The sequence below is a fragment of the Bufo gargarizans genome, chromosome 8 (genome assembly GCF_014858855.1).
Source record: "Bufo gargarizans isolate SCDJY-AF-19 chromosome 8, ASM1485885v1, whole genome shotgun sequence".
Lineage (NCBI taxonomy): Eukaryota > Metazoa > Chordata > Amphibia > Anura > Bufonidae > Bufo > Bufo gargarizans.
In genome coordinates, this window is record NC_058087.1 from 131381374 (window position 1) to 131404154 (window position 22781).

A 22781-nucleotide genomic window follows, 5' to 3' on the forward strand; every position below is an offset into this window, starting at 1 on the left:
GTTCGGGCATGTGTGCTACCTTTCTGTTCTTTTCGATGGGAATTACAGAGATAGCAGACAAGTAGCTATAGTAACTGTTTCTGGAACTCCCATAGACATGAATGGAGCAGCCACGCTCATGTGCGACCGCCCACTCCATTCATTTCAGGGGGGCTGCAGAGGGTGCAGGGTACTTGTCATTGGTGAGGGTCAAAGTGGTAGGTCCCCATGGATCTAATAGGGAGCTTATCCTGTATAGAGGGGTTAACTCAGTAATGGCTAACCTCCGGCACTCCAGCTATGGTGAAACTACGACTCCCAGCATGCTCCAACATATCCACAAATCACAAATGACCCACAATTTTCATTCAACTTGCATTGAAATTCCAAAATAAATTATAATTTATAAAATAAAAAATAAACACATTAGCAGCATTTACCCCATAATGATAATTATTACAGTACAATCACAATAATCTGCACTAGCGGCTTCAGCTTTAAAATTTCACAAATGCGTCATTTTCATCATGAAGACGGAGGAGGGTTTATCTATCTATCTATCTATGCATTTAATTAAAATAATACATCAAAATGATAATAAATTACAGATTAAATATAATTTTAGCACAATAAATCCATTGTGAAGCATCCACAAAATATCACATGTTATGCAGTCCACTTCTAATCACATTACCTGAAGTAATGACTGAAACTCTTGTATTTTTGTCTTTAGCATTTCATTTTCGCGCTCAAGTTCCATCATTTGTTCTCTCTTAGGACGATTCTCAATATCATTTTTCAATTTAAGAGATTGGTTTCTTTCCAGTTTGCACTCTTCCTCTACTTTATTCAGATGATGTTTCAGGCGGTCAATCTGCATTGAATTGAAAATGGGGTGTAAAGACACAAGAGTATACGTTGTACTACTAAACACTGAATAAACAATATATCAAACATCGGGGTATAGTTTGACTGCCAATGTAAGGAATAAATAGAAAAGTAAAAAGGGTTGTCCAAGACATTTAAGACAGAACTTGAAAGCAGAATACAATAATAAAATAAGTATTTCTACCTTGTAAATCAACTACCTCTCTGTGGTGGTCCCACTGGTCTCTGGTTGCTGTCCTGCAGTGAGGACGTTGCAACTCCCGGCATATGACCACTGCAGCCAGTCACTGTTTGCTGTGTGAGTGGTCGCAACATCATTACTGCAGGACATCAACCAGAGATCCTTTTGAATCAGACAAATAAATGTCCAGGACAATCAATTAAATTAAAGGGAGAGAAATAAGAAACCTTGGGGGTCTACAATATTAATAAATTATGTAACTATAGTTACTAAGGTAAACATATAAGGCATCCAGTTCCATTCTATAAAGTGCAAACTGTTCTCCTGCAGGGCTCATGGACACAGCTGTAGTTTCGGTCTGGACTCATTCATCAAAATAGGGCTGCAAAAGATGTGGACAATAGACCCGTCTGCTGTCCGCATCCACACATCTGTTCCGCTACCCCACAAAAAATAGAACGTGTCCTATTTTTGTCCCTTTTGGTGGCTTGCACTCGGCCAGGATCTGTGTTTTGCGGATCCGCAATTTGCAGACCACAAAACCGCTTATGGACAGGGGAAAAATTATTTGAAACCCCAACTGTAATAACCCGAATTAATCCCTAGATCACCATGTCATATCTGTATAGTGTCTACTTTATGCCAACATGTAGAGGATAACAGACCACCTGGTAATATTAAGGGAACAACATTTCCAGCTCTGAAGGGATTTTTCAATGTTGTGGATCTTTTCTGAGAAACAGTGGGTTTGGCCGCCTGTTCACCTGCAGGATATGGGGCACATATGTTGGGCCACAGTGATAAACTGGCAGGTTTCTTTCCTCATTTGCAGGTAAGATAGCTGGTTCCATTTATCAGTTATGAAAGTAGAACTGACTTTAAGGAAAAGATATATAAATTCTATGTGTTATATTGTGTTACAGTATTGGTTTTTCATTACAATCAATCACGAAACAACTTCTATTTAGAAAAATGAAAACTGTGCTGTTTGGTTGCTACAGACAACAAAGACAGTCATTATTTTGGCGGGGTCACCGCAAGGTGGCCACAATATGGTGGTTGCAACCCTGTACCATCACCACAGCCAACAGAGTCACAAATTTGAAGTTAATGCCTTCATTAGCCCACAAATTCATGTAAGAGATGAGCGAATTTCTGCTTATGAAATTCGTTTACGCTTCGTTTGGTGGTAAAAGGTGAATTGCATTATGGATTCCGTTACCATGGACCATAACGCAATTCTATGACGGAATGTATAAAGGAATTCCTTTAGAGGCATTCCGTTATTCAATCCATCATAGAATCGTGTTATGGTCCGTGGTAACGGAATCCAAAACTCAATTCACCTTTTACCACCAAACGAAGCGTAAATGAATTTCAAAATATGAAATTCGTCCATCTCTAGTCTCTATGTGTGGAATAGGCTGTGGCCACAACATCACAACTGCCCTGTGGAAACCGAGCCTTAGAAATCTGTCCCATTCCCAATGAGTCAGCTACCATTGTACTCACAATCTGGATTCCATTGAATTCTCTTTGTTGTAACCTTATGGGGTCTATGGATTGTGTCTGATAAAAGAGCTCCGCCCCATTCAAGTGATTTAAATCTGGAATACCAGATACAACTCATTGGCAAGTGTTGCACTGTTCCTGAGTAAAATCACTTAATAACCCTAGAAAACACATATGAATTTACCTCAAGTTGTAAGTCACGACTTCTCATGACAGCCATGTTCTTCTCCTCACTAAGTTGAGCATATCTCATTGCCAAGTTATAATTATCATCCTTTACTTTGATTAACTCATCATTGCAGTTGTTTCGCTCCTCCTTCATTTTGTTGTAACGTTCCTGAAACGTCATCAGCTCTAGGTTCACCAGCTTTAGCTGTTTTCTCTCATCCTCCAGAAGTCTTGAGTTAGCCACAAGTTCACACTTCTGCACTTCTTTGGTCTTTAACTGTTGCTGCAGTTTTATGACTTCATTCATAAGGAACTGTGTGAGAGCTTCATGGCCTTCTTCCACTTAAAAAAGAATAGCACAGGTGTCGACAGCTACTACATTTAAATATTTCCATCTTTATACTAAATCTTCATTACTGATTTTGCTATTATCACTTATTTTTCAGTTCAGTTATAATCTTTGCTATGTGGACAATATATGTTGCTCCCTGGAAACTCAGTAGGCAAGCTGCTGTTGACTGATCTTACCATACTTTTAAAATAAGAAAGAAGCATTGCTCAGCTTCACTAATCCCTTCATTACAAGTAGTGCTTCTTTGTTAATTTTTAAAATAGTTGGGCTTGTTTTTTGTTTTGTTTAAAATTTTCCCTGGAAAACCTTTTTAATACATAATGACCAGATGATCAGAGCTGATCTAACCAAAGAGCAGAGTGCAGATGGTAATACAAGGGTTATCTCATATGGATCTCACAGAGGAGGGTCATCCACTTAAAGGAAATCTGCCACTAACAACCTCACTATACATCTGTTGCATAGAATATATAGTGTAGTTCGCCTGATTAAAGCGCTGTTTTTCTTTTGTTGATCCATAGCTTTGTTTCCAAGTTATGATACTTTTTCCTAATATGCAAATTTGTTTTTTGGCGCAATTAGGACGTCATCATTGCTCTTGCTGCACCCAAACTCTGCTCATTTCTGTGGCTAGCCCCTCCATTGCTGCTTTGATTGACAGGGCCATGCAGTTGCAAAGCAGTGAGGGAGGGGCTATCCATAGAAAGGAGTGGAACTTGGGTGCAATAAGAGGTGATGCTCTCACTGCACCAATGACCTAATTTACTTATTAAGAAAAAGTACCATAACTTTGGAACAGAGCCTTGCATCAACAGAAGAAAAGCAGGGCTTTAACCAGGAGAACCAGAGCTTCGTGTCTATACAGTCTCACAGGGAGGTACTGTGAAAGATTCTCTTTAAGACACTTTTTTTTTTTTGTTACACCAGAGAGCCAGTAACAAAGAACGTCTCCTGCTCTGATGGATACCTATTATATGGAATATTGTCTTTACCCTGAAGTGGCCGCAGCAGGGGAACTGTGGGGCTAACAGGGCCAGTTGTATTTAAAAAATGTGTTTATTTGATAAGGCAACCCCATTCAATTTTAATGAGACTATGAGACACACACATCCAAATAATACCACCATACACTACTAGAAAATACTGGGAGGTTTTAATTTTCTTCTCAAGTTCTGGTTCTAAATGGGGCCTAGACAATTTCTGTTTGCTAGCGCCTTAAACCAGCCCTGCATATTTATGCCAATAAAGATAATACGCTTTTTGTGCATGTGATGAGGCATTACATCAAAATATAATTATTAAAAGTAACTTGTGGCTCTTCAGCTATTCTATGGCCCGTGGGTGTCATATATTTGCAGATCTAGAGTCAAAAGTTAGAGACGTGTCTCTTCCTAATTATTGAAAATAACGAACACATATACTGAGAACACTACACCACATAATCCCTGACAGTTTACCAAAAATGACAGGCCAGTAGGATAAGCATTTCCTCATCTGATGTATGTCAATGCACAAGTTCCAGTATAGTGAAGCCAAATGTTGGCTGAAGCCTTTTTACCTAACTCAACCAAACAGGTACCCAACCATACTCAGTCTCAAGAGTGTATATTTATTACATTGGCTGTTGGCAGGAACGGCTTGTCTAGCATAAGATGAAATCAAACTTGTGCAAACCTTTTTCCCCCTGTTATCTGAGGTCAAGAAATCATCAAAGTGCCAGTGTACATTTAATCATTGCTGACCCCTGCTGAACTCTGGGAGTTAGGCCAACATTTTCAAAGGTGGCTAGTTTAAGACATAGGATTTATAGATTCTTATTACAAAAATCTCTCACCAACTATTGTGGAGAATCTTCTGGTTGGTTCTTTTCCTGTTACTAACTTGTAGAGCTCAGGGTAGTAAAATTCAAGACTTTCTAAAAAGACAACATAACCTCGTTGTCCTTTTGTATGAAGAATATCCAGGAGCCTCCCTGTAAATGGAAACATGACATGAAATTACACATATTATGTCAGATACTGGTCCATCTAAAATGTCATTGAATTACTTTTATACACAGCACTTTATATAATAACAAAAGGTTCCATACTGTAACTTCTGCTAAACACGGTCCATATTTCAGCATCTTATATGACTGTGTATGTTATACACATTGTCTTCCATACAGGCTTCTTTAAGAGGCTCTGGATGGTACTAGAACAAGAGGTAGTAACCTATCAAGTTGTCCTCCCTGCCTTTTGTAATTAATAAACGGCTTCTCTTAAGATTTGTGCCAATTATCAAGAAATAGAAGGCAACAATCTTTTATCAGAATAGGCTGAAGCTGTCAGAAAGTGTCCACACTATTCTTTGTGGCTGTTTTTCGTAATGTGTCAGAAAAGGTTAGTGACCTCCTTTATTACATGATTTGCTATGACAAAGATATGACCCACAACATATTTGGCATGAGGAACTGTTTTCATATAGTAATGAAGCTATTATTCAGTTATACACCAAGTAATAGGCTGAGTTTACATGGTCAGGTTTTTATGCAGTTCTTGAAGTCAAAGCCAGGAGTAGATAAAAAAAAAGGGTAAGACTCAGCCTATTATTTATATGTGTCCTTAGTTTATGATCTTTTTGTCTCTTTAGCTTCAAAAATTGCATTGAAAAGTATGTAAACCCAGCCATAGTGTTTTAATTTAAGTCTATATTGAGTGTATGGAGCACTGTAAACAATGAAGAGGCTGCAGCCTTCACTGGATCATTGCAGCCTTCTCAAACAGCTGATCTGTGCGGTTCCAAACCATTCCACACAGAATACTGCTCATAAAATTGTGGTCAGCTTGATGTGTGGCAGTAGTTATTCATGGCTCTAGGCTCCATTGCTTATAATTTTACATAGAATTATCCTTCTAGAGTAGACAGCAATATACTGTGAGCAAATGATAATAAACCTTACCTGAGCGGGTGGTCCTTGATACCAACAGCATAGAGTTGAGAACTTCTTCCTCATCTTGCTCATCTATTACCTTACATTGCCGTAAATAAGGGGTTAACTTTGCAGGATTAATGTAGCGACTAAGCATGTTCCTGTTGGTTTCAATGTTCTCCCATAGTTCATTTTCTTCGCTTTTTAATATTTCATTTTCATTATCCATTTTGTATTATTCTAGAGAAAAAAAGAGAAATCAGATTTTGTTAAATGACTCCAACTTTTTCTTATTCCTGTTAATTTATCCTAGTATTCTTTTAGACATCACAATACATTACTACTCATTATTATGCACTATATATTTAATATGGTTCAATAATTTTATTCGGTTCAGAGAATCTTGTAGACTGTATTTTCGACTGCGTCCGCTTTCTTCTGGGGACGAAAATCAAAAAGTGGGGATTATTATTTCTCTGCTGAAAGGTGATGCTCAGTCCTGAGCCTTTTCTCTACCAATCGGTTCCCAATCCCTCCGATCGGTGGATTAATTTTTCAGGGCCCTGGGCCTTATTTAAGATGACCCGGTCAGGGTTTCTCTGGCCGAATCTAAGCTGTGTAGTTTGAGTCAGGGAGAACGTTCTGCAGCGTCATATTGCTCTAAATTTAGGACATGGGCGACTGATTCGGAGTGGAATAGCCAAGCACTACGTAGTCAATTCTGTCAAGGGCTGTTTGAGAGACTAAAAGACGCCCTGGCATTCCACGAAAAACCCTGATTCTTTGGAGGCGGCTATGTCCCTGGCCATATGGATTGATAGATGCCTGAGAGCGAGGTGCAAGCTTCCCCTCACTCGGAATGCACTACCATATGGGGAAAGAGTCTCTTCTGTCCCGCGAGGTACAGAGACACTCGACCTCGTATCTGGTGATGAGCCTATGCAATTGGGACAGGTCTCTTTTGTCGCAGGGTCCTTCTCCTGGCAAATGGCGCCCTTGTGCTTTTTTTTTTTTTTTTTTAAACTGTCTTCTGCCGAAAGAAATTGTGATGTTGGTAATAGAGAGTTGCTGGCCATTAAATTGGCCTTTGAAGAATGGCTTCATTGGTTAGAAGGAGCGATTCATACCATTACGGTAATTACTGATCATAAGAATCTGTCTTACCTGCAATCGGGGAAGCGTCTGAACCCAAGGCACGCCAGATGGTCGTTGTTTTTTACCAGATTTAATTTTGTGGTTACTTATCGCCCTGGGGTCAAAAACGTCAAGGCGGATGCTTTGTCGCGTTGCTTTCCTGGGGGGGGGATTCGGAGGATCCTGCTACAATTTTTGCTGATGGGGTGGTGGTTTCCGCCCTGTATCCTGAACTTGAGGCGGAGGTGTTGGAAGCTCAAAGTGAGGCACCTGATTCCTGTCCTCCAGGGAGGTTGTTTGTTCCTTCTGGGCTTTGGCACAAGGTGTTCAAGGAACATCATGATACTGTCCTTGTGGGACACCATGGGAGCAGATCCACTGTGGATCTTATTCCCTGGAGATTCTGGTGGCCAGATTTACGTAAAGGTGTGGAGGGTTATGTGGCAGCCTGTGAGACCTGTGCACGTGCCAAGGTGACTCATACTTAGCCTTTAGGATCTCTTCTTCCGTTGTTCATCCCATCCCGTCCCTGAACACATTTGTCCATGGACTTCATCACTGATTTGCCTAGTTTCTCTGGGAAGACGGTTATTTTGGTGGTGGTGGACCACTTCAGTAAGATGGCGCACTTTATACCATTATCAAGTTTGCACAATGCCAAGACTCTCGCTCAAGAGTTTATTGATAACATTGTGAAATTACACGGCAGTCCCTCTAATATGGTGCCTTATAGGGGGACGCAATTTGTTTCCAGGTTCTGGAGGGCATTCCCAGGTACTCGTCTGGGAGTTCAGTTGTCCTCATCTTTGGCTTTCCACCCTCAGTCGAACTGACAAACTGAGCTCACTAACCAGAATCTGGAAACTTATTTGAGGTGTTTTATCTTCAAGAATGAGGAAGAGTGGTCTTCAATTTTGTTTTTGGCTGAGTTTGCCTTAAATAACTGTAGACAGTCCACTGATAAGTCAAAAATTTTTGGTGCATATGGGTTTCACCCTCAGTTTGGTAGCTTTTCTGGGTCTGAGTCCTCTGGCATACCTGAAGAGGAAAGATTCTCTTCCTCATTGTCATCTATCTGGCGGAAGATTCAAATCAATTTGAAAAAAATAAAATGGGCGAAAGATATAAACGTATGGCTGACAAGAGACGTATCACTGGTCTGGACCTGTGTGTGGGTGATTTGGTGTGGTTGTCCACTAAGAACATTAAGTTGAAGGTACCCTCTTGGAAGTTGGGCCCAAGATTTATTGGTCCTTACAAGATCTCTGCCATTATCAATCCGGTTGCGTTTTTGAACTTCCGCAGGCTTGGAAGATCCATAATGTGTTTCATAGGTCTTTGTTGAAAAACTATGTGAAACCTGCTGAACCATCTCCCTTGCCACCTTCTCCTGTCTTAGTAGATGGTAATTTGGAGTTTCAGATCTCCAGAATAATTAACTTGAGTATTCTTTGTGGTTCCCTTCAGTACCTTGTACATTGGAAGGGTTACGGTCCAGAAGAAAGATTGTGGGTTTCCGCGACTGATGTCAGTGCTAGTCGCCTTCTGAAGGCTTTTCACAGGGTGCTTTCGGATAAGGTTGGTCCTGGGTGCCCGGAGGGGGGTACTGTCACTGCCTGCCGTGTGAGAGATCTGAGAATATCAGATAGACTTGCAACACGTGAGTCTACCTGACAGGTCTTTCTGTGTTTCTCTTCTGTTTGTTGCTGTGGGCAGGATCCCACCCTCTTCACAGGTTCTGCTCGTTAGCTGTTTAAGAGGCTCTATTTAAGTCCACCTCTTACTGCTGAATTTGCGGTTGATATTTTCCTTCTGGAGTTCTATCCAGGTTGTGGATCCTCTACTTCCTGATCGTCTCAAGCTAAGTCCTCCTGTTCTCCCCTTTGTGCGTATGTTGCTTCTAGGTCTAAGGGAGACGCTGGTTCTTTCACGGTGGAAGATACTGGCTGTCTCATTTCCCACTCCCTAAGTTAGGGTTTGCTTCAGTGTCAGCAGGGCTCAGGGTTGGATTGGCCATAGACCTTACAGGGAAATTTCCCGGTGGGCCAATGCCCAGGGGGCCGTCTGAGCCCTCCTCATGGCTGGCCAGTGGAAGTTTTTGGGGATGTATTTTGTGCTGCTGGCAGTATTTTTGATGGACTATGGTATTTGGCTCAGTTGGAGTGGTATAATGTGCAGCAATGTAGTACAGCTGGCCTTGCCTTCCATTAATTTGTACGTGACTACAAAACGGGGCCACTTTTAGTATTTTTTCCAGGGCCACTTTAAGTTCCCAGTCCGCCCCTGGCAGGGTTTAGGTTCCAGCGTATGAGTTTGTTCACCATCAGGACTTGCTCATACTGTCAGCAGTCAGGGAGAGGCTCAGGAATTGTTAGGAAGTTACCATTCCCTCCTCCCTAGCTTTTGGGCCTAGTCTGTTTACCTGTTGCTGTTTGTTTACTTGGTATTCCTCTTATCCCAACTTGCCGTGACAACAGCTTGATGCTAATGTCTGTAAAGCTCTGCGGAATATAGCAGCTCTATATAACTGTTATATATATATATACAGGGAGTGCAGAATTATTAGGCAAATGAGTATTTTGACCACATCATCCTCTTTATGCATGTTGTCTTACTCCAAGCTGTATAGGCTCGAAAGCCTACTACCAATTAAGCATGTTAGGTGATGTGCATCTCTGTAATGAGAAGGGGTGTGGTATAATGACATCAACACCCTATATCAGGTGTGCATAATTATTAGGCAACTTCCTTTCCTTTGGCAAAATGGGTCAAAAGAAGGACTTGACAGGCTCAGAAAAGTCAAAAATAGTGAGATATCTTGCAGAGGGATACAGCACTCTTAAAATTGCAAAGCTTCTGAAGCGTGATCATTGAACAATCAAGCGTTTCATTCAAAATAGTCAACAGGGTCGCAAGAAGCGTGTGGAAAAACCAAGGCGCAAAATAACTGCCCATGAACTGAGAAAAGTCAAGCGTGCAGCTGCCAAGATGCCACTTGCCACCAGTTTGGCCATATTTCAGAGCTGCAACATCACTGGAGTGCCCAAAACACAAAGTGTGCAATACTCAGAGACATGGCCAAGGTAAGAAAGGCTGAAAGACGACCACCACTGAACAAGACACACAAGCTGAAACGTCAAGACTGGGCCAAGAAATATCTCAAGACTGATTTTTCTAAGGTTTTATGGACTGATGAAATGAGAGTGAGTCTTGATGGGCCAGATGGATGGGCCCGTGGCTGGATTGGTAAAGGGCAGAGAGCTCCAGTCCGACTCAGACGCCAGCAAGGTGGAGGTGGAGTACTGGTTTGGGCTGGTATCATCAAAGATGAGCTTGTGGGGCCTTTTCGGGTTGAGGATGGAGTCAAGCTCAACTCCCAGTCCTACTGCCAGTTTCTGGAAGACACCTTCTTCAAGCAGTGGTACAGGAAGAAGTCTGCATCCTTCAAGAAAAACCTGATTTTCATGCAGGACAAAGCTCCATCACACGCGTCCAAGTACTCCACAGCGTGGCTGGCAAGAAAGGGTATAAAAGAAGAAAATCTAATGACATGGCCTCCTTGTTCACCTGATCTGAACCCCATTAAGAAAGTGGTCCATCATCAAATGTGAGATTTACAAGGAGGGAAAACAGTACACCTCTCTGAACAGTGTCTGGGAGGCTGTGGTTGCTGCTGCACGCAATGTTGATGGTGAACAGATCAAAACACTGACAGAATCCATGGATGGCAGGCTTTTGAGTGTCCTTGCAAAGAAAGGTGGCTATATTGGTCACTGATTTGTTTTTGTTTTGTTTTTGAATGTCAGAAATGTATATTTGTGAATGTTGAGATGTTATATTGGTTTCACTGGTAAAAATAAATAATTGAAATGGGTATATATTAGTTTTTTGTTAAGTTGCCTAATAATTATGCACAGTAATAGTCACCTGCACACACAGATATCCCCCTAAAATAGCTACAACTAAAAACAAACTAAAAACTACTTCCAAAAATATTCAGCTTTGATATTAATGAGTTTTTTGGGTTCATTGAGAACATGGTTGTTGTTCAATAATAAAAATTAATCCTCAAAAATACAACTTGCCTAATAATTCTGCACTCCCTGTATATATATATATATATATATATATATATATACAGTACAGACCAAAAGTTTGGACACACCTTCTCGGTCAAAGACTTTTCTTTATTTTCATGACTATGAAAATTGTAGATTCACACTGAAGGCATCCAAACTATGAATTAACACATGTGGAATTGTATACATAACAAAAAAGTGTGAAACAACTGAAAATATGTCATATTCTAGGTTCTTCAAAGTAGCCACCTTTTGCTTTGATTTCTGCTTTGCACACTCTTGGCATTCTCTTGATGAGCTTCAAGAGGTAGTCACCAGAAATGGTTTTCACTTCACAGGTGTGCCCTGTCAGGTTTAATAAGTGGGATTTCTTGCCTTATAAATGGGGTTGGGACCATCAGTTGCGTTGTGGAGAAGTCAGGTGGATACACAGCTGATAGTCCTACTAAATAGACTGTTAGAATTTGTATTATGGCAAGAAAAAAGCAGCCAAGTAATGAAAAATGAGTGGCCATCATTACTTTAAGAAATGAAGGTCAGTCAGACCGAAAAATTGGGAAAACTTTGAAAGCGTCCCCAAGTGCAGTCACAAAAACCATCAAGCGCTACAAAGAAACTGGCTCACATGCGGACCGCCCCAGGAAAGGAAGACCAAGAGTCACCTCTGCTGCGGAGGATAAGTTCATCCGAGTCACCAGCCTCAGAAATCGCAGGTTAACAGCAGCTCAGATTAGAAACCAGGTCAATGCCACACAGAGTTCTAGCAGCAGACACATCTCTAGAACAACTGTTAAGAGGAGACTGTGAATCAGGCCTTCATGGCAGAATATCTGCTAGGAAACCACTGCTAAGGACAGGCAACAAGCAGAAGAGACTTGTTTGGGCTAAAGAACACAAGGAATGGACATTAGACCAGTGGAAATCTGTGCTTTGGTCTGATGAGTCCAAATCTGAGATCTTTGGTTCCAACCACCGTGTCTTTGTGCGACGCAGAAAAGGTGAACGGATGGACTCTACATGCCTGGTTCCTACCGTGAAGCATGGAGGAGGAGGTGTGATGGTGTGGGGGTTCTTTTCTGGTGACACTGTTGGGGACTTATTCAAAATTGAAGGCATAATGAACTAGCATGGCTACCACAGCATCTTGCAGCGGCATGCTATTCCATCTGGTTTGCGTTTAGTTGGACAATAATTTATTTTTCAACAGGACAATGACCCCAAACACACCTCCAGGCTGTGTAATGGCTATTTGACGATGAAGGAGAGTGATGGGGTGCTGCGCCAGATGACCTGGCCTCCACAGTCACCACACCTGAACCCAATCGAGATGGTTTGGGGTGAGTTGGACCGCATAGTGAAGGCAAAAGGGCCAACAAGTGCTAAGCATCTCTGGGAACTCCCGTATGGGTGGGGGGGGGGGGGGGAACCACTATCTGGCCCGCTTCGTAAGGGATTTTTGGGGGCCATGTGGGGACATCCTTTTTATTTTAGAGACTGGATATCTGATATCTGGGGGGGGGGGGGGGGAGAATTGCCTAATTAGTGCCACTTTAAATAAAGTTTGGAATAAAATAAAAAATATATTAGGTATAGCGCACTCTACTTACTTTACTCCTCTCTGCCACAACTCTAATTTAAAAGAATTTAGGCTTATTTCTGATTATGAATACTGGAATTCATGTGGTATCAATCGTTTAACTCACATTTCACTACACAGCAACATTATCTCTTTAGAAAATTTAATTAAGAATAATAAATGCACATTTATAGACAGAGTCAGGTATGCACAAATTTGACATGCACATATGAGTACCCAGGATAAACAGCTTCTGAATATTGAGGAAAACTCCTTCTTGGATTTTTGCTATAAATTTAAGGGAACTAAACTCACACTTTCTCAAATATATCACAGGTTTCGGGACTCTCTTGCTGAAATAATAAAATATAAAAGCGAAGGAAGCTGGGTAGACGAACTGGGCGATGGAAATATATTGGATTGGGGTAAAGTATATAAGAACATTAAGAAGGTATCAATCTCTCAGAAATATAGATTAATCCAATTTAAAATTGTGCATCGCCTATACTACTCTCCTGCCTTCCTCGCTAAAATATATAAAGAGAAAAAGAGTGAGTGCTGGAAATGCAAGGCAGAAAACACCGATTTGAGCCATATATTATGGCACTGTCCAAATATACGTAACTACTGGATTCAGATCTATGAGGAACTATCCAGACGACATAAGATCAAATTAGACCCCAGCTTTGCTAAGGCAATATTGGGAGTTTTTTTCCCCCTGAAGAGACTGAGGATGGAGTAGGAAGTGGAGAAGAAGAGGCAGGCCTGCATGCAATCCGTGGTGGTAACACCAAATCCACACGGGTGCCATGGGTTGCATGATTGATGGCCGTCAGAAGGTTCACCCAGTGGGCAGTAAAATTTATGTACCTTCCCTGCTTGTGTTTGCTAGACCACGTGTCTGTAGTCAGAAGTATCTTGGCACTGACATTGCGTGCCAGAGATACATTCACTTTCCGCTGAACATGGCCAAATATTTCCTTCCGGGGGCCTTCCATTGCGGGGTGCCAATGGCCACAAATTTTCTAAAGGCCTTGTAGTAGTTTGAAGGGCTAGAAGTTCCGACAAGCCAGCAGTCAGCCATTGGGCAAGAGGGTTATCTGGCGTCATCATCTTTTTACGCTCTAACATATGATCCACTGGAGCCTGCCTTTTGCCAGATGAACGCGACGATAGCGCAGTGGAAGGTGAAATGGAGGACAAATGGGAGGAGAAGAGGCAGGATGTGGAGCGCCGGGAGTGTGGCTTTGTGGGTTCTAACGGTTTTGCTCCCACTGGGCTCGGTGATGGGAGGCCAGGTGCCTTCTTAAGGCGGTGAGTGTTGGGCTTACTGCGACGTATGCGTTGACTGCACAGGCTGCAGATTGCAACACTATCAAATCGGCTTTTTTACACAATAAAAGAACACATAGGTATGGGGACTGGGCATTGCCATCTAGCAACCCATGCCCTCAGCTCTATACACAAAATCCCGGTGACAGGTTCCCTTTAAGTGGGGAAAATTGGATTCTACCTTACAGTTTTTTGTTTTTTTTGCCTTCCTCAGGATCAACTTGCAGGATAACAGGCTGAACTGGATAGAAAGATGTATTTTTTTCAGCCTTATAAACTATGTTACTGTGTTACTATACCTTGATTGACCGCTGCGATAATCCCGATATTCTTCCCTTCTTCATCATATAAGAAAAAACTGATGATAATACAAGGACAGAGAGAGAGAAAAAAACAGAATCCCTGACTTTCTGTTGCACATTTGGGACCAAAGCCACTTTAAGCATAAAGAATGAAGTCTGAAGCAGGTGGGCTGAGGTGCTGAAGCAGGAGGGGAAAATAAGTAGGTAAGAGAGAAGCTGAGGCTATAGCCATCAAATCTCTATATATTCCAAATCACAGATTTAAGAGTTGGTCAAAGAATAGGTTGATCACCATAACTTCCCTCTCCAGAAACCACGTAGTCAAAGAAAAATGAGTTTTTATTTTCAGTTTCAGAGAAGTTATTGGTCTTTTGTTCTTATTTGAATCAAACTTTCAATCCAATCCATGTGGAATAAATCAGCTAATTGCAAAGAGGGTGTCTAGGGGGTCATCCAGACCTTTAGAATTGTCTTTTTTGGAATAGTTTTGACTGCACATGTTGCATCAATGTGTAGAGGGATGCAACCACCCAAAAATTTCCCAAATAGAGCAGTGATCTACATTCCCCTCGGACAGAGAGACATATAATATCTGTGTACCTGATGGATGGCAACAATTTATATGCGTATTCTAGAGAATCAAGAAAAGTGGGTTTTTGAGAGAGGGTATGTTGTTCATCCAACATTTGAGTCCAGTGAGTGTAGTAGTATAAAGGAGATTGAAAATAGTATGTAGAATTGGGAAATATGACCTCAGGATGAGCTGGATTGAATAAGAGTGATACATAAAGCAAGGTTCTAGTCAATATGGGTTAAGTGTGATAATACTGAATTAATATAGCTATGGGCTTCATATGTGAAAGAATATGTTTAGGTCAGAATGATCAATGCAGAATTTCTGTACCAAGAGCAGGGGAGTAACTACCATAGCGGCAGACCACGCGACTGCTATGGGGCCCAGGGCAAGAGGGGGCCCAGTCTTAGTTGGGATCATCTCCTCCTCTACCGGAGGTGAAAACTTGGTCAGGAATCTATCCTCTAAAGCAGGGATGGCCAACCTGAGGCTCTCCAGCTGTTGCAAAACTACAACTCGCAGCATGCCCAGACTGCCTACAGCTAGCAGCCTACAGCAGTGCATGGTGGGAGCTGTAGTTTTACAACAGCTGGAGAGCCGCAGGTTGGCCATGCCTGCTCTAAAGGAACACTGTTTAGCAAATGAGGCAGTGAAAAAACGGTGCAAGGGTCATTGAAAAGGGTTTAGGCAGAAATCCTTCTGTCCTGTGTGGTCCTTGCTATGGGGCCCTTACTTCTCTATGTATGCCACTGACCAAGAGGGTTTGTTTGGTGCTCTTATTGACCATGTGATAAAGAAAACTAACATAATCTCTAGCCCATTGATAAAAGATAGAAGGTGCCTGCCCTAGCTGAAAAGTTGGGTTTTGTAGCAGGACATATAAAGAAAATGATGGGCCAGGTTTCTAAGTGTTTATTACAAATGGGTCAGGTATGATATTGTGCGGGTGCATAGCATAAGGCTGGTGCAACAGGTTAGAATGAGAGATGTTTGGGCAAATGATATATTTTATCTCCATAGGTTTGGTAATTAGATTTTTTTTAATTATTAATCTATATGTTTTTAAACACAAGTTTTTCCAAGTATGGCTCAATTAGAAGTACAACTACTAACAAAAATATTGCCAGTTCAGAAGGAAGTGAAATACAGAATATTATAAAAAAAAAAAAACTGTCCTATTATTTAAAAGTGCTGAGATAGGCAGTCTCAAATCAGGCTATGGTATGTTCACATCTGCATCAGAGGCTCCACATGCAGCTCAATTTTTCACATCAACATTATATGTCAATTGGGTTTGTCAGGTGCGGCTGGTTTCTGGCTTTTACAGATCTGGCACTGGGTCAGGATTTCTATTTATGACACGAAACCACAATGCAAATGTGAACATGAACATAAAGAAATTTTCCAACTCCATGATTTTTTTTTAGTAAATAGATGGCAATTTTATAAAGTATGAAAAGGAGCAACACTCACCTTGCCACTCGCCTGATGCTCCCATGCCGAAGCTTTCTTGGTCCTCTAATATTTCTTGTTTACTAGGCTACAGTTATGGCGTGTTGTTCCGACATGTGACTATGGCAGCCAATAACTGTAGTCAACATGAAGACAAGACAGCACCACTTGTTAACCTGTTTTAGTCCAGGTATAGCGGCGGTGCTCGCAGTTTCAGGCCCCGACCTGAGGGCACCCTTGGTAACCAAAAAAGATATGTAAAAACCACAGCACTCCCAGTCTTGAATCCAATCTTGTGTTTATTGACACCAAAAAAAAAATAGCAATAACTGGCTGTATTGGTAATGTTAGTGAGTGGCTGCAGTGGTTACATGTTAAGGCACCAGGTCATCGCTGGATCCAGGTAAAGAAATACTGCAACAGGACCAATGAAAGCAATGGTGTGAGATAGGAAGGAATTGTTGAAGTTAGTATTATTCCTTTTATCATTTCACACTGACAGTCATTTGCAAAAAAATCATGGGACTGTAAAACCCCTTGTAAGTACATGAGAACGGAATGGAAATATGGACATACGGAAATTGAATGCACACGGAATAACTTTTTTTTTTTTTACGGACCCATTGAAATGAATGGTTCCGCATACGGTCCGCAAAAAAAAAAAAAACGGAGCAGACACGGAAATAAAATTACATCCATGTGCATGAGCCCTTAGGTTTGGCCCAAAGTCAAACCAGTAGTTCCACACCTAGTGGTCATAATAAATGGACATAGCACGTGTCAGCTTCTTGTACGTATGTTAGGATACCTTGCACGGTTCCTGTTAAAGGGGTTGTCCAAGTTATATTTATTGATGACCTATCCTCAGGATAGGTCATCAATATCAGATCGGCGGGGGTACGACACCCGACACCCCCTCCGATCAGCTGTTTGAAGAGAAGGCGCACGCCTTCTCTTCAAACAGCTGATCGGTGGGGGTGCCGGGTGTCGGATCCCCGCCGATCTGATATTGATGACCTATCCTGAGGATAGGTCATCAATAAATATAACTTGGAAAACCCCTTTAAGGGAATAATATAAGGAAAGTGGTTGTTGTCATGAACTGCTTACATGTATTAGGCTGCATTCACACTTCTGTATTAATGGTTCATGTGAATGTAGACTATGAATGAACATATTGGGTCAGATTTATTAATAATGTCATCAAGTTAGACAACAAAAAATTAAAGCAAACAGGCTGAAACTGCTGAAGATTTATCACTTACTCAAAGAGTGCTAAAACTGTAGTAACACGTTAGACATGTTTGATACTTTTCATAATTCCATACTTTACACCAATATTTTGCACAAATGTGAAAAACTGTGTAGGTCACTTTGGCTACTTTTTAAATCTAAAAAAATTACTGGAAAAAAAAATGTTATTGGATGACTGTAGTTTAAGGGCTAATGTAGCGGTATATATTTTATGTATATTTGTAGACTTGTGTATCTTATTTTCCGTAAAATGAAATGTCACAGAAGATTTTGTTTTGCTATTAAAATACCATACTAACAGAACTATACCACCTTTCAGCTAAAAATTACAAGACACATCCAGGTCATTGTGAATTACAGAACATTGCACCAGCAGAGCTGAAAAGTATTCAGGTCCAGGAGCTAGTTTGAAAACTGTAGAATATTTTTCATGGGACAACTCCTTTAAAGAATATTGCAAACTCTAACCTCTCACGCCTCCTGATATAATTGTACATGAAAGGTTTGCGAGGGGTGTATGGATCACAAGGTGGTTCAGCTCCATACAGACAGGTGCTGGTGGTGCAATACAGCTGACACCAGAATCAAGGACTCCTCCAAAGCAATTTCTTTAACCCCACAGATGCTGCACTCAATAGCACCGGCGGCATCTAGGCAGTTAGACAGAGGAAGGGGGCTCCAGCAACAAGCGGTGTTCCTCTCATCTGGAGCATCATACACAGACTTGATAAAGGGGTCCCATGTACCCCAAAACGCGTTGTCATTTTGAATATTGCCAATTACAAATATTTTCATCCACATCCTTTGGATTGTGAATTTGTGCCAGTGATCATCTTGAAGTGGAACCCAATCAGTCCACGCTTTGTTCTTCACTGCATTATTGTAACTGGGGCAGCACTATTGGGGCACAGTGAGAGGTCATTATTAGACCTTGGGCATCACTGTTGGAGCACTATGGGGGAATCATTATTATACCTGAGGCAGCACTATGGGAGAACTTTAGGGGGGTCATTATTATAACTGGGGCAGCACTATTGGAGCACTATAGGGGACTCATTTTTATAACTTGGGCAGCACTGTTGAGGTGGGTCATTATTATAACTGGAGAAGCACTGTTAGACTATCATAGGGAATTATTATTATAAATGGGGCAGCACTATTGGGCCACTATAGGGGGAGTCATTATTATTACTATTGGGGCACTATAGGGGGGTCATATCCAAAACACATTGTTGCTTTTATGCTGATTTATCCACAATAAAGGAGATTCATCCATTACCCATGTTGTGCCGGCTTCATTGCGCCAAGCAGTAAACCTTCTGAAACTACATTGTTATTACTGAGGCAGTACTATTGGGGCACTATAGGGAGATCATTATTATAAGTGCACAGTGCTATTGGGGCACTATGGGGTCATTATGTTAACTGAGGAATTACTATAGGGACATTAGTACTGCAGATGGCACTATAAGGGGGCATTTTTACTACTGGGGCACCTGTAGGGGCGTAAATACAACCATGGGAACTATAAAGGGACTTTGTTTATTGGGACACATTATAGGGGCTTTTTTAATACTGGGGCCTCTATAGGTGGGTATGATTACTTCTGGGGCATACTATGGGTGCTATACTACTACTGGAGGGCACTGGTGAAATCATTACTACAACTACCACCATACAGAACTACATTACTATCAAGGGGCATATTTACTACTGGGGCACACTGTGGGGGCTATAACACTAATGAAGGCCATGTGGTATATTTTACTACTACTGGGGCACTAAAGGTAGGCATTATTACTAGTATGGTCACTACTGGGCAATTATTTCTTCTGGGCCACAATGGGGACATTGCTGCTACTAAGGCACTCTGGGAGAAAAGTATTACTATTCTTGGGACTTTTGAGGGCATTTGTGGGCACCATGGGACAGTATCAGCTCAGCACAATTATTTATGATGGACCCTATGGCACCATTACAGTCAAAGGCACTATTTGCTGGGTTTAATTATTTTTGAGGGCATTGTATGGGAATAATTATTGAAAGAGGCACTATCTGTGTGGTGCTGGCATTTTTACTCTTCTCTGACAGTGGAGCGCTGTCAGTCTCTGTGTGTTTGGGAACTGCAAACTTGTGCCGTACTCAAGGGCTGAGATAGTCCTGCTGGGAAACAGGCCCTAAAGCCTGCTGTGGACTGCGGGTAGAAAAACTGCTGACCAGGTGAAGGCTTTTGTTCTCTGGACTTTTTCTGGTGTGAACAAACACCAAGACTGCAAACTGTTACTGTTTGTTCTTCCCTATGTGTAAACAAAACACTGAACTGTTTATGTTAATGTCTTTGTGGTTGCCTCTGTACTGCGTCTGCTAGCCTGTCTAACAGAGAAAATCCCCACAATAGTTAGATAGAAATTGTTAGATAGATGGATAAAAATTGTAGATATATAGATAAATGGATAGGTGTTAGATATTAGAACATGCCCTGACATGTCTGCAGCGATAGATAGATAATAAGATAGATAATAATGGTGTAAAATGGATAGCTACATAGATAAAATTAGCATAGATAAAGATAAATAGATAGATATGTTGATAGAAATATAAACAGATAGACAGATACATAGATATATGGAGTGATACATAGTTGTTCTATATTTTTCTGCATTGATGGTGCCTTTCCAGACATGCAAGCTGCCCATGCCACACGCACTCATGCAACCCCATACCATCAGAGATGCAGGCTTCTGAACTGAGCGTTGATAACAACTTGGGTTGTCCTTGTCCTCTTTGGTCTGGATGACATGGCGTCCCAGATTTCCAAAAATAACTTTGAATCGTGACTCGTCTGACCACAGAACAGTCTTCCATTTTGCCACACTCCATTTTAAATGATCCCTGGCCCAGTGAAAACGCCTGAGCTTGTGGATCTTGCTTGGAAATGGCTTCTTCTTTGCACTGTAGAGTTTCAGCTGGCAACGGCGGATGGCACGGTGGATTGTGTTCACTGACAATGGTTTCTGGAAGTATTCCTGAGCCCATTCTGTGATTTCCTTTACAGTAGCATTCCTGTTTGTGGTGCAGTGTTGTTTAAGGGCCTGGAGATCACGGGCATCCAGTATGGTTTTACGGCCTTGACCCTTACGCACGGAGATTGTTCCAGATTCTCTGAATCTTCGGATGATGTTATGCACAGTTGATGATGTGCTTTCAACATGCTAAGGCTAAGGTAACTAGTGTATATGATATGTATATGTTATGATGCAGCACCACCCGCAACATGCTGGTGTCTAGCCCTGTCAATAAAGGGTAGGGTACTGTGCAGAGCACAAAGGTATTACAAAAGCAGTGCTCCAAGGGATGAGCTCCAACCCCTGGTGCTCCTTTGCATATGAATAAAAGGCAGCTATCTCAACTCAAGCCTTATACTGTCTTGCATTGTGATATTTTATAATATTCATATGTATGGATTATTTAAAAAATAAGGCAGATATCTCTTTAGCTCTTTAACACACAGACAAAAGAAAGTTATTGTTTTAGTCAGCGTGATGAGCCCTTCCAGGCAGCATGCCTGGTTTAATAGGGTTGATTATGCTGACAGAGGCTCTTTAATGACCCTTAGCCCTGAAAGGGTTAATGAAAATAACATTGGGGAGATTCTGAATCACATGTGCTCCTTATCCATGAGTTTAAGTAATAATAACAAGTCATGTATTTTTCATGGTTTTGATTTCTAAGAATAGCATGTGAATCTGCTGTGGACATACTAGTTCCTCATGTTTTCAGTTCATCGCAATTTTATGGGTACCATGAAAAAATCATGGCATATTTTGCTATATTTTAGGACTTTCTATAGCTTATCATGTGCACCTTCTTCAAGCTACTGACTAGTTGAGAAGTAACATCTATATCTATACGTAAGGATGCTGGCGCTTTATGTATTGATATTAAGTTTAATACAAGCTTGATATCATTTATGATTTTAGTTAAATTACTGTTATAAACTGTAAGAGAATTGCTGTTTCTGTGAAAATCACAGAAAGTCATCAGACCGGCTGTGGCTCTGAACAGCTGCGTATAAGGTATCGTAGCTATTTTAGGACCTGACCTAAGGTCACTGGAAACAGGTGTCACTGACTGAAAAGGGGGCGTGGAACCTGTCACTTCTGAGTTTGACGAATACTGTATCCCCATACTACTCACCCCTGTTCTCTACACACTGCCCTTCCCCGTGATTGCCAGGGCTAGACATCAGCATGCTGAGGGCAGAAGATTCTCCTGGGGTTTAAACCTGGGGCATCCAAGCGGTGCTCCAAGGATTCAACCCTGCCCCATGGTGCTCCAACGTGCTCATTCGCACATGAATGTAAACATGGATATCTCTGCAGCTGTTTAACACACAGACACAAGAAATATATAATTTTGATCAGCATTATCAGCCCTACCTAATGGATGAATACATTCTAAAGTTGATTTTTTTCATATCCCACCATTATTGTTTGTTCTTATGTTTTTGGGGGGCATACAGGCCTTATAGGGGGCCATACAGGATGAAAAAGGGAACCACCATTTATTATTTTACTTATGTGTGCTATATAGGGAAAATTAACACAAAATTGAAAAAAACACAACTTTTCACATTTCTTTCCCATTGTAATCTAACGTAGTTAGTATAACCAATTAAATTTACTACATAAAATAATCCTTTAGCTTTCCTAAAGGGGTTGTGCAGTTTGTTTAAACTGATATTCTATCCTCTGGATAGATCATCAGCTTCTGATCGGCAGGGGTCTGACACCCGGGACCCCCGCCGATCAGCTGTTTGAGAAGGCAGCGGCGCTCCAGGAGCGTTGCGGCCTTCTCGCTGTTTACCTCAGGCCCAGTGACGTCATAACTAGTATCACTGGCCTGGGCGGGGCTAAGCTCCATTTAAGTGAACAGAGTTTAGCCCCGCCCAGGCCAGTTGATACTAGTCGTGACGTCACTGGGCCTGCGGTAAACAGAGCTGCTGCCTTCTCAAACAGCTGATCGGCGGGGGTCCCGGGTGTCGGACCCCCACCAATCAGATGCTGATTATCTATCCAGAACTTCAG

At 41.5% G+C, this 22781-nt stretch overlaps 1 protein-coding gene across 1 annotated transcript in view; it reads right to left on the bottom strand.

The window, feature by feature from the left end:
• CARD11 (caspase recruitment domain family member 11) overlaps nt 1–22781 on the bottom strand; it is a 110466-nt gene that overhangs the window by 61271 nt on the left and 26414 nt on the right. Inside the window, exons 2-5 of the mRNA XM_044303368.1 lie at nt 6022–6231; nt 4915–5052; nt 2745–3070; nt 674–853 (exon numbers count right to left, since the gene is read on the bottom strand). Of these exons, the coding sequence (XP_044159303.1) occupies nt 674–853; nt 2745–3070; nt 4915–5052; nt 6022–6220 (843 nt within the window). The 5' untranslated portion in view covers nt 6221–6231. The remainder of the gene's footprint in view (nt 1–673; nt 854–2744; nt 3071–4914; nt 5053–6021; nt 6232–22781) is intronic.